This window comes from Hemiscyllium ocellatum, chromosome 12 (assembly GCF_020745735.1).
Source record: "Hemiscyllium ocellatum isolate sHemOce1 chromosome 12, sHemOce1.pat.X.cur, whole genome shotgun sequence".
Taxonomy (NCBI): domain Eukaryota; kingdom Metazoa; phylum Chordata; class Chondrichthyes; order Orectolobiformes; family Hemiscylliidae; genus Hemiscyllium; species Hemiscyllium ocellatum.
In genome coordinates, this window is record NC_083412.1 from 88,671,497 (window position 1) to 88,683,476 (window position 11,980).

At 41.5% G+C, this 11,980-nt stretch overlaps 1 protein-coding gene across 1 annotated transcript in view; it reads left to right on the plus strand.

Moving 5' to 3' along the window:
- Positions 1–11,499, plus strand: part of cyyr1 (cysteine/tyrosine-rich 1) — a 43,843-nt gene extending 32,344 nt beyond the window's left edge. Inside the window, exon 5 of the mRNA XM_060832830.1 lies at positions 11,360–11,499. Coding sequence (XP_060688813.1) covers positions 11,360–11,499 — 140 coding nt within the window. The remainder of the gene's footprint in view (positions 1–11,359) is intronic.
- The last annotated feature ends 481 nt before the right edge of the window (positions 11,500–11,980 follow it).

An 11,980-nucleotide genomic window follows, 5' to 3' on the forward strand; every position in this document is an offset into this window, starting at 1 on the left:
AGATAAGTTATTATGCAGATTCAATTGGCAGTTAGAAAGGCAAGTGCAATGTTGACATTCATTTCAAGAGGGCTAGAATACAAGAAAAGAGATTTACTGCTGGGGGCTATAAAAGGCTCTGGGCAGACCACATTTAAAATGCTGCAAGTAGTTTTGGGCTTCGTATCTCAGACAAGATGTGCTCGCACTGGTGAAGGTTCAGAGGAGGTTTACAAAAATTATCCTGGGTATGAAGGGCTTGTCGTATGAGAGGCAATTGAGGACTCTGGGTCTGTATTTGAAGTTTAGAAGGATGAGGGTGATGTGACTGAAACATTCAGGATACTGAGAGGCCTGGATAAAGTGGAAGTGGAGAAGAAGTTTCCACTAGTCGAGAAACTAGGACCGAAGTACACAGATTCAGAGTGAAGAACTGAGAAGAACTGAAGGAATTTCTTCAGCCAGAGAACAGTTGATCTGTGGGACTTAATGTCACAGAAGGCTATAGAGGCCAAAATAATTGAGTGTATTTAAGACAGGGATAGATAGGTTCTTGGTTAGTAAGAGGATCAAAGGTTTCTGGGAGAATACAAGAGAATGGGGTTGAGAAACATTTCAGCCATGATCAAATGTCAGAACAGAATCTATGATATGAATGGTCTAATTCTGCTCCTACATCTTATAGTCTTTATGCCTTTCTAACATTTTTATTCACTTTTTTGTACAATGGCCCTATTTGCTGTTAACCTTGATGTTCCTGTTTCTACTTTTCTAGCTTTCAATTCTAATTTTGTTTCTCTTTCCTGTGTCTTCCAACTCAGGTTCCCTTTCCCTTCCATTTTAGTTTAAATCTTAATACCAGCAAATGACCCTGGGGGATATTAGGCCAAGTCCTGCTTGGGTAAATCCATCCAACTTGTACAGTTTCCATTTTCCCCAGAATCAGACCCAACACCTCAGAAATCTAAATCCTTCTTTCTACAACATCTCTCTAGCCACTAATCTTGTCAGTTCTATTGTTCCAAAACTTGCTAATACTTTATACTGAGAGTAATCCTGAGATTATTACCGTACATACTTATGTAAAGGTCAAATTTTGAAAATGGTTTTATAAAGCTGAAATTAGGGGGTCGACTAATACACAGGCACAAGTTTTGAGGGGCTGAAATTCATGCTGCAGTTCAAAATACAGAATTATTAGCAAAAGTCAATTTGATTGCACAAGTTTGCACATTCTCCCCATATCTGCGTGGGTTTCTTCCGGGTGCTCCTGTTTCCTCCCATAATCCAAAGATGTGCAGGTCAGGTGTATTGGCCATGTTAAATTGCCCAAAGTGTTAGTCAGGGGTATGGGTCTGGGTGGTTACTCTTCGGAGGGTCGGTGTGGACTTGTTGGGCCGAAGGGCCTGTTTCCATACTGTAGGGAATCTAATCTAATCTTTTGAAAAAAAACAAACAGTCACAGGCAAAGAAGAAAAACTCAATGAATTATGGTAAAGATAATTACCAGATAAAAGCAAGAGACTGGTACGAAAATTTAACATGTCAAAGATTCATTGAAATCCTGCAAAATCACACTGTTCAACATCGTCATGGCCTGGTATAATGGCACACTTAAATGAAATATTTATTAAATTCTGGATGTGTAAGTATCTTGAACTTTCCCATCAAATTCTTCCCTTTCCCTCCCATTTACTCTCATATGTCATGAACCTCAGCAACATTAACACATTTGTCATGGAATTAAAGATATACTGCTATGTAGCTAATATATCTCACTTTTATTCAGATATAATGGCACAATTGAAATGGTTAACTTTTTAACAATATTAACTTTTGGATGTATAGAGAACAAACTGAAAAGTACCGATAGACTGGTCTGAATGAATGAATGAATCAATCGATCAAAACGTGCTGTAGTAAACCAAGTGCCATAAGTACAGTTACGAATGAATGAATAGAGATGCGATAAAGTAAACAAAGAGCGATGAATAGAGTTACCAATATGAATGAATGCATGTGATTTAATGCGATATGGTAGGGTCAACTTATATACAAGATCTCTGGAAAATACAAGATTTTTTGGCAAAAACTGAGGAGCCAGTTTATGCATGTGATCAACCTATACACAAGTATATATATGGTACCATTGAGGTTGTGCCTTTATTTTCCAGCTCCCCATTCTTTTTTTTATCTATGTTATTGGAACTGTTGTTGACCACAAGCCAAGCACCAGGGAGGAAACAACTAGCAGTTCCTCTTATGATAGAATCCAGTATCATTATTGCTCTTAGACTTTTTCTTCCCCTCATGCAGTGCAGCTGAACCACACATGATGACACAGACTTGGTTGTTGCTACATTCCACTGAGAAACAATCTCCCCGAGCAGTTACCAAAATGAAAAATCTGTAAGACTGGAAGGTGGACCCATGGACTTCTGCACTATCTTTCTAGTGCTTTTACTCTGTATGGTGGTCACCCATTCATTTTATGCCTGTACATACTTTACCTGCACTGTGAGCACCTGACTGTATGTATTATCCACAAAAATCTCAATCTTGCAGATTTGCCATAATGACTCAAACTGCTGCTCCAGATCAAAAGTATAGATTTCCAGCAGCTGCAACTGGAGACAATTTCTGCACATGTTACAGTCACCAATGTTCCCTGTAAGCTGTACGATACTGAGAATCTGCTTATGCTGATTGACTTTGTTTTCTCCGCTCTTACCAGACACAGATCTTGGAGGTCCGTGCAGAGGCTGGAGAAACTGGAGAAAATTAGGTCGTCACTCTGGACACATAGTATCCCTCACTTTGTATGGATAAGTCACCTCGCAACCTTCTTCTCTCTAATGCAACTTGCCTTAAGTCCCTCAACCTTTCCTTGTAAGACTTTCTCTTCATACCAGGCAACATCCTAGTAAATCTCCTCTGAAGCCTTTCCAAAGCTTCCACATCCTTCCTATAATACAGTGACCAGAACTGCATACAGTACTCCAAATGTGGCCACACCAGAGGTTTGTAGCTACAGCATGACCTCATGCTTCTGAAACTCAATTCCTCTACTAATAAAAGCTAACACACCATAGTGCTGTTAAGAAGGCATATCAACCTGGGTGGCAACTTATGTACATAGACACCGAGATCTCTCCGCTCATCTGAACTATCAAGAATCTTACCATTCGCCCACTATTCTCCATTCCTGTTACTCCTTCCAAAGTGAATCACCGCACACTTTTCTGCATTAAACTCCATTTGCCACCACTCAGCCCAGCTCTGCATCTTGTCTATGCCCCTCTTTAACTCACAGCATCCTTCGGCACTATCCACAACTGTACCGACCTTTTGTATCATCCGCAAATTTACTAACTCATCCTTCTACACATTTATCTTTTATAAAAATGACAAACAGACCCAAAACAGATCCTAGCAGTACACCACTAGTAACTGAACTCCAAGATGAACATTTCCCATCAACCACCACCCTCCATCTTCTTTCAGCTCACCAATTTCTGATCCAAACTGCCCTCAATCCCATGCCTCAGTATCTTGTGCAGTAGCCTACCATGGCGAACTTTATAAAACACCGTACTGAAATCCATACACAACACATCAACAACTTTACCCTCATCCACCTGTTTGGTCATCTTTGCAAAGAACTCAATAAGATTTGCGAGGCACAACCTACCTTTCACAAAACCGTGCTGACTCTCTTTAAATCAACTTATTCCTATCGAGATGATTATAAATCCTGTCTCTTATAAACTTTTCCAACACTTTACACACAACCAAAGTAAGGTTCACTGATTTATAATTTCCAGGGTTGTTTCTACTCCCCTTCTTGAACAAGGGTAAAAATTTGTTATCCTCCAGTCTTCTGGTACAATTCATGTAGACAATAACAACATAAAAGATCAAAGCCAAAGGCTATGCACTCTCCTCCCTGGCTTCATAGAGAATCCTATGATAAATCCCATCAGGCCCAGAGGATTTAACTATTTTCACACTTTCCAGAATTTCTAACACCTCCTCTTTTGAACCTCAATCCCGTTCAGTCTCGTAGCCTGTTTCTCAGTATTTTATTAAATAATGTTGTCTTTTTCCAATGTGAATACTATTCACTTATCGCTTCTCCTATCTCTTCGGACTCCACGCACAGCTTTCCACAACTGTCCTTGATTGGCCCTAATCATACTCTAGTCATTGTTTGATCCCTTATATACCAAAAGAAAGCTTTAGGGTTTTCCCTGATCCTATCCGCCTTCTCATGTTCCCTCCTTGCACAGCTTATCTCTCTTTCTAGGTTTTTCCTGGCTACCTTGTAACTCTCAAATCGCCCTAACTGACCCTTTACATCTCATCGTAACAAAAGCCTTCTTCTTCAACTTCCTTTGTAAACTATGGCTCCTGCGCTCAACAACGTCATCCTGTCTGACAGGTGCATACTGATTAAAGGACACACAGTAGCTGTTCCCTGAATAAGCTCCACATTTCTATTGTGCCCATCCCCTGCAGTTTCCTCCCCCATTCTATGCATCCTAAATCTTGTCTAATTGCATCGTAATTGCCTTTGCCCCCCAGCTGTAGCTCTTGCCCTCCAGCTATACCTATCCCTTTCCATCACTAAAGGAAACATAACTGAATTGTGGTCACTATCACCAAAGTGCTCACCTACCTCCAAATCTTGACATCTGGCCAGGTTCATTATCCAGTACCAAATATAACGTGGCCTCGCCTCTTGTTGGCCTGTCCACATACTGTGTCAGAAAACCCTCCCGCACACAATGGACAAAAACTGACCCATCTAAAGTACTTGAACTATAATACTTCCAGTCAATATTTGGGAAGTTGAAGACGCCCATAACAACCACCCTGTTACTCTCGCTCACATCGAGAATTATCTTTGCTATCCTTTCCTCTAAATATCTGGAACTATTCAGAGGCCTATAGAAAACCCCCAACAAGGGGGCTTCTCCTTTCCTGTTTCTAACTTCAGCCCAGACTACCTCAGTTGATGAGTCCTCAAACATCCTTTCTGCAGCCCGTAATATTGTCCTTGACTAACAATGCCACACCCCCACATCTTTTATCATCTTCTCTGTTCTTACTGAAACATCTAAATCCCAGAACCTGCAACAAACATTCCTGTCCCTGTTCTACCCATGTCTCTGAAATGGCCATAACATCAAAATCCCAGATATCAACCCATGCTGTAAGTTCACCTGCCTTATTCCAGATACTCCTGGCCTTGAAATAGACACACTTCAAACCAACTTCTTGCTTGCTAGTGTCCTCTTGTTATATTCCACTCCATGGAAACACAAATGCATGAGACAATGGTACCCCCAAGACACCCCAGCTCCTTTCAGTCTCATCAAGATGGAGGATGCATCATTCAGGATGGCTTGACATTAAAAGTCAATCATCTCAGCTATCACACAATTGTTAAGCGAAGCTGTGCCAGGGACAAGCTGATCAAAATCACATTTGTTGTTTATAGACACTTCAACCAGTTTATGTATTAAAAACACTTTCTCCACTTTGCTCTTGTCGGTGAGGCGGACAAAGGGATACAGAATTTGGTTTGTCATTCGACTTGATTTTATTAACAAAATAGTCCTTGCTAGAACATATGTGCGCATTTCCCAAATTCCCTCAATATTTCCTTTCTGTCTAGTTCTAGCTGTCTAAGAAAGTATACTAACCTGAATCCAATATAATCCACATGTTTGAGCATGGCCATTAGAATCTCCATCCTTTCCCACATAGATGGCTTTCTTCTACAAATGTGGATCTTGCAAATCAAGGCAGACCTTCTCCTGGGTCTTCTAGGGTTGCTGGAATTCTTCACTGCACCTTCACCAAGGGGCTGGCTTTCAGGTGTGTGTGCTTTTATCCTTTCTCACAATGGACCTTCTATAAGGTTCTGTGACCTTTGGCCAGTGAGATCATGAGTTGGGACTAAATCATCCAATAGGGTCACACCAACACCCTTCACTGTTACCATTCTGGAAGGTATAAAGTGCACAAATTCAGGCAGTCAATACACAATCCTTGGGCTGGTTGTAAACTGGTTCCCCTTCAATCTTTGATCTTCATTTACACTGTTCTCTGGCTGCTATTTAAATTAGTTTGACCAATTTTCTGTCAAAGTTGATTTGTCCAGTTGTGGTTCAATTCACAATGTCCAACTTTGAGCCTTGACCACACCTTTTTGGGAAGGTCCTATGAACTTCTGTGGTTATGACCCCAGCTGATGAAATCTTTGGACAGCTGAGGTTCATAATGAAAACTGGTATGTTAGATTATATGTTTAATTTGTATGATTGGTTACTAGTACTGATTCAGATTAATATCAGCTGCAGATATTTTTGCAACAGAATGCAAATTTATGACAAAAAAGGGGGGCAGGGTGAATTACATGGTCTATGGCAAGGAGTGTGGCAAAACTGGATGCCATATCCAGCAAGGTTCATATCGACATCAAGTTCATTTCAATTCACATTTTATGCATTTCATGAGCAATGTGACTAGATGCTTACCATGGACCCATTTGGCCTGCCTTTTCATCGGATATATGTAACAGTCCATCTTCTGAAGTTACACTATCATCATACCCCACCTTTTGCTCCACTACACTGGTGACTGTCCCGGCGCCACCTCGTACTCCCACAAGGAAGTTGAACAGTTCATCAACTTCACAAACACCTTCCACGTTGACAAGTTCACCTGAACCATCGCGGACACCTCCAACCCCTTCCTAGACCTCTCCGGCAACTGACTGATCACAGACATCTACTTAAAACCCATCAACCTCCATAGCTACCTGGACTACACCTCCTCCTACCCCCACTCCTGTAACAAAGCTATCTCTTACTCCCAATTCCTCTGCCTCTGCTGTATCTGCTTCCACTCCAGGACATCCCAGGTGGCCTCCTATTTCAAGGACTGCAACTTCCCCTCCCACGTGATCAACAATTCCCTCCAGCGCATTTCCTCTATTTCCCGTATCTCTGCCCTTGAATCCCACACTTCCAACTACAACAAGGATAAAACCCCCGGTCCTCACCTTCCACCTAACTAATCTCTGGATACAGTGCATTATCATCTGCCATTTCCGCCACGTACAACCAGACCCCACCAGCAGAGATATATTTCCCTCCCTGCCCCATCTGCATTCCGCAGAGACCATGCACTCTGCATCTCTCATTAGGTCCACCCTCAACCCACCCTCCACTCCCGGCACCTTCCCTTGCCACTGCAAGAGGTGTAAAATCTGCGCCTACAAGGTCCCAAAGGTTCCTTCCACATCTGGCAGAGATTCTTTGCACATCCAAACACGTCATCTTTTGTATCTGTTGCTCTTGATGTGGTCTTCTTGACACTGGGGAGATAGGATGCCAATTCGTGGAACCTTTCAGTGAACATCTCTAGGACACACACACCCACCAACCTCACCCACCAAGCACTTCAACTCCCCCTCCCACTCCGCCAAGGACATGCAAATCTTGGGCCTCCTCCACCGTCAAATCCAGGCTACCTGACGATTAGAAGAAGAACGCCTCATTTTCCACCTTGGCTCCCTCCAACCACATGGCATCAACGACAACTTCACCAGTTTCCTCATCTACCTCCCCCGTTACACCTCATCTCAAATTCAGCCCTCCAACTCGGCACCACTCTCTTGAACTGTCCTACCTATCCATTGTCCTTCTCACCTATCACCCTCCCTTCCAACCTATCACCATCATCCCCCACTTGCATCTACCTATCACCTTCCCAGCTACCTTCCCCCACCCCCCTCTCCTATTTATTTCTCAGCCCTGTTACCCCACCACCCCCCACCCATATTCCTGATAAAGGGCTTAAGCTCAAAGCATCAACTCTCCTGCTTCTTGGATGCTGTCTGACCTGCTGTGCTTTTCCAGTGCCACACTTTTCAACTCTGATATCTCCGGCATCTGCTATTCTCACTTTTTCTCTGCATACTCCAAATGACCTCCTGATTGCAAACCAGACAGCAACATATCAGGAGAGGCTCATAAGCTCCAATCACATTAACCCCAAAATCCACAGGCATTGGCATCCACATGTGCCACCTTCTATGAGCCCTCATGGCATATCTCCAATCCACTTACAATGCTTCTGCATTTCAGTGATTTTGTAGTTGATATACCAGTATACCCAGACCCCTCACTTCCACAGCATTCTGCAAGCTCTTATTTTAAATAGTACTTTGTTTTCTATTTGTGTTACCAAAGTGGAAAACCTCACATTTTCCAACATACTTCCAGCTTGCTTTCCTACTTATTTTTGTGTCATTATCAAAAATACTTACAACATAATAGGCTCTCATTACTACTTTGTTATATAGCTAATGTGTTTCAGAGTAATGACATTCATTTCTATGTGTGTAAAAGTTTGTAATTTACAGTACATTAAAATGTGTACTCCAAGCTATGGCCCTAGCTTCCAACACCTTCTACAGTTTGTCTACCCTCCTCTAGTGTGAAGTTTACTGCTCCCATGCTGCCATGTGCCACACCTCTCCCTCACCCCACCTGCCCCACCACTTGTATATTTTAAAGCAAGCTAACATCTTCCCCAATGCAACCTGACCCTACATGAAGGAATCAAATAGACTTCAGCAGAGGAAGATAGAAGAAGGCAAACAGCCTGGCAGATTTGACAGTGCAAGTTGCTGTTAAGCAGGAAGGTGGGATATTTCTAGTGTCAGTCAGAAGCACCCCTCCACCCCCCAGCCTTAGAATGATGCCATCCTGTTGTGCCCTCACTAACTTTTCTAACCCTTTTCCATAACTCCATTCCCACAGCCACCAAACTCTCCAGACTTAGCTAAGGTCTAGGAGACACCTTTATGTCTTCCTTGTGACTGTTTTTAATCTCTGTGATCTTCTGTATTGTTGGTCTGCATGGATCAGTCAACAGACTGACATAAGACCATTAGATAAAGGAGTAGAATTTGGCATTTCAGACCCTAAAGCCTACTCCACCATTCAATCACGGCTGATATGTTTAACCCCGTTCAACTGCCTTCTCCCTGTAACCCTTGATACTCTTACCAATCAATTGATCTAGATTGTTAACATATAACATGAATAGTTATAATCCCAACACAGAACACTGCAGAACTCCACTAGTCATCAGCTGCCATCCTGAAAAATACCCCTTTATCCTTACTGTCCACCTTCTGCCAGTCAGCCAATCGTTTATCCGTGCCATTACCTTGCCCCTGACATCATGGGCTCTCATCTCATTTAGAAATCACACAACACCAGGTTATGGTCCAACAGATTTATTTAGAAGCACTAGCTTTCGGAGTGCTGTTCCTTCATCAGGTAGATGTGGAACGGGATCATAAGACACATAACTTAGAGCAAAAGATCACAATGTTATGCAATTTATCAATATATTGAACAAACCTGGATTGCTGTTAAGTCTAGATGAGTATATGAATAGGAAGGGTTTAGAGGGATATGGGCCAAGTGCTGGGTAATAGGATTAAATTAATTTAGGATATCTGGTCGGCATGGATGAGTTGGACTGAATGGTCAGGTTTCCATGTTGTATATCTCTGTGACTCTAAGTAAGTCTTTAATCTTTTAGAATGGGTTGCAGGTTTTAGTTCATTGACATGTAAATCCCAGAACTTCTTTCAAGTCACATTCTCCAGATAAGGTTTTATAATAAAAGGTGACATCTCATCTCAGATAATGCATTAAAGGTATGAGGTTAAAGTCTGTCTGTATCTCAATCTTAAGTCAGACTGGTTCTATTTCCAAAGTAGGAGTTTCTAAAATGTCACATGGATTGACTGCCTGGAGAATGAGTGCTTTTTGAACAAAATAGAATGTATCTGTAAATACAATTCTGCATATGCAAACTCACCCCATACTTACATGCGTGTGTGTGTGCATGCAATGTGAGGGAGAGAGAGAGAGAGGGAGAGAGTATGTGTGGGAGTGGGAGTGTGTGCAAGTTAGTGCATGACTGTGTGTATGTGAGAGTGTGTGTTTGCATGTGTGCATGCATGATAGAGTGTGTGCATGAGTGTGACGGAGTATATGCCAATGAGAGGGTGTTCACTTGGGTATGAGTATGAGAGGTGTATGTCTGTGTCTGAGAGAAAATTTGTGTTTGAGAGAGGGTCTGCTTGAGTGTGTATGTAAGACTGTGTGTGTATATGAGAGAGTGTATTGTGTAGTGTAGTGTGACATGAACCCAAGGTTGAGAAAGGCCTCAACTGGGACCTGCAATCCATTCTAAAAGATAAAAGACTTAACAGCAATCTAGGTTTGTTCAATATATCGTATCAGTTGCATGACACTTTGATCTATTGCTTTAAATTCTGTGTCTTATGATGCTACTCCCCAGCTACCTGATGAAGGAGCAGCGCTCTGAAAGCTAGTACTTCCAAATAAGCTTGTTGGACTACAACCTGGTGTTGTGTGGTTTTTAAACTTTGTCCACCCCAATCCAACACCGACACAACCACAACATCTTATTTTGAGTCGTAGACATGTACAACACGGAAACAGACCATTTGGTCCAACTCGTTCATGCTGACCAGATATCCTAAATTAATCTATTCCTATTTCCCTCTAAAGTCTTCCTATTCATTGGCCCATATCCCTGTAAACCCCTCCTGTTCATATACCCATGCAGATGCATTTTAAATGTTGTAATTATACCAGCCTCCACTACTTCATCTGGCAGCTCATTCCATACATGCATCATTCTTTGCATGAAATAGTTACCCCTTAGGTCTCTTAATTCTTTCCCCTCTCACCATAAATCTAGGCCCTCTCATTCTAGCCTCTCCCACCCTAGGGAAAATACCTTGTCTATTTACCCCATCTATGCCCCTCATGATTGTTTAAACCCCAACCTCCAATGCTCCAGGGAAAACAGCCCCATTAATAAGTTAGAATGAATAAATATGAATATGACTGACTAAATAAAGTATTTATGTGGCAGAACCTCAGGGGACAGTATGAGCATAAGAATAAGCAAAGCTTTTGATTAGCATCTAAGTAACTTTTCTATAATCCATTAATTTATTTGTGCTGGAAAGCTGTGAAATAACCAACAACAAAAATGTTTTTTAAATCAGGAATGCAAGAAAAATAATGTCCCAGTTACTCAATTCGAGTAGATAATTTTATAATTTTACTGGGTATCATTAGTAAAATATATTGCTATGTGTAGGTGTATGCTGTCGAATGATTTATTGCATCATTTTTTTTGCTGTAGACAATGTTTCAGAGTAGACTTTTTTAATATTCCAGTTATTATTTGTAAATACTGTTGGCTGCCACCTCTGCTCATTTATTTTGTTCTCAATCTTTCTTTTCAGTCCCTCCTCCTCCTCCGCCTTACAGTTATGACTATGAGATGGATTATCCTGCAGATCTCCCACCACCTTACACACCCACACCTCAGGCTTCCTTGCAGTACACCCCACCTCCACCATATCCAGGATGTTCAAGGAAATAAATTCTCACTCAACATCACTAAACACAACGTTGGAAGCTGATTGAAATTCCATTGATCTAATAATAAATGAGAGCAGGTAGTGCCTAAGACAGCAAAAGCATCATTGTTCTTCTGATTTATTCCAACTCTGTACTTGGCAATAGTTTCCCCCTCAGCTCTTCAAGCAATTTTCTTTCCTGCAATGTTATTGACTAGAAACATTGAATCATTTTTTGATAAGTTATGAGCTCTAATGCTGTTGTCACAGACATAGTAAGTTCTGAATCCAGTGATTTCTCTATCCAGACTGAACTAAAATATCCTAGCCACCATGAGAGAGAATGACAATCGAGGGTGTGAAACAAGGTGAAGTGCATCATTTCTACAAATGTAAAGATGAACAGGCAATTGGCCTGTAATAAAAAATACTGATATTTATAAAAGACATTGAGTAAATGCATTTCTTTTATCTTGCAGTTTTTATTGTCTCTTCTTGCAAAGC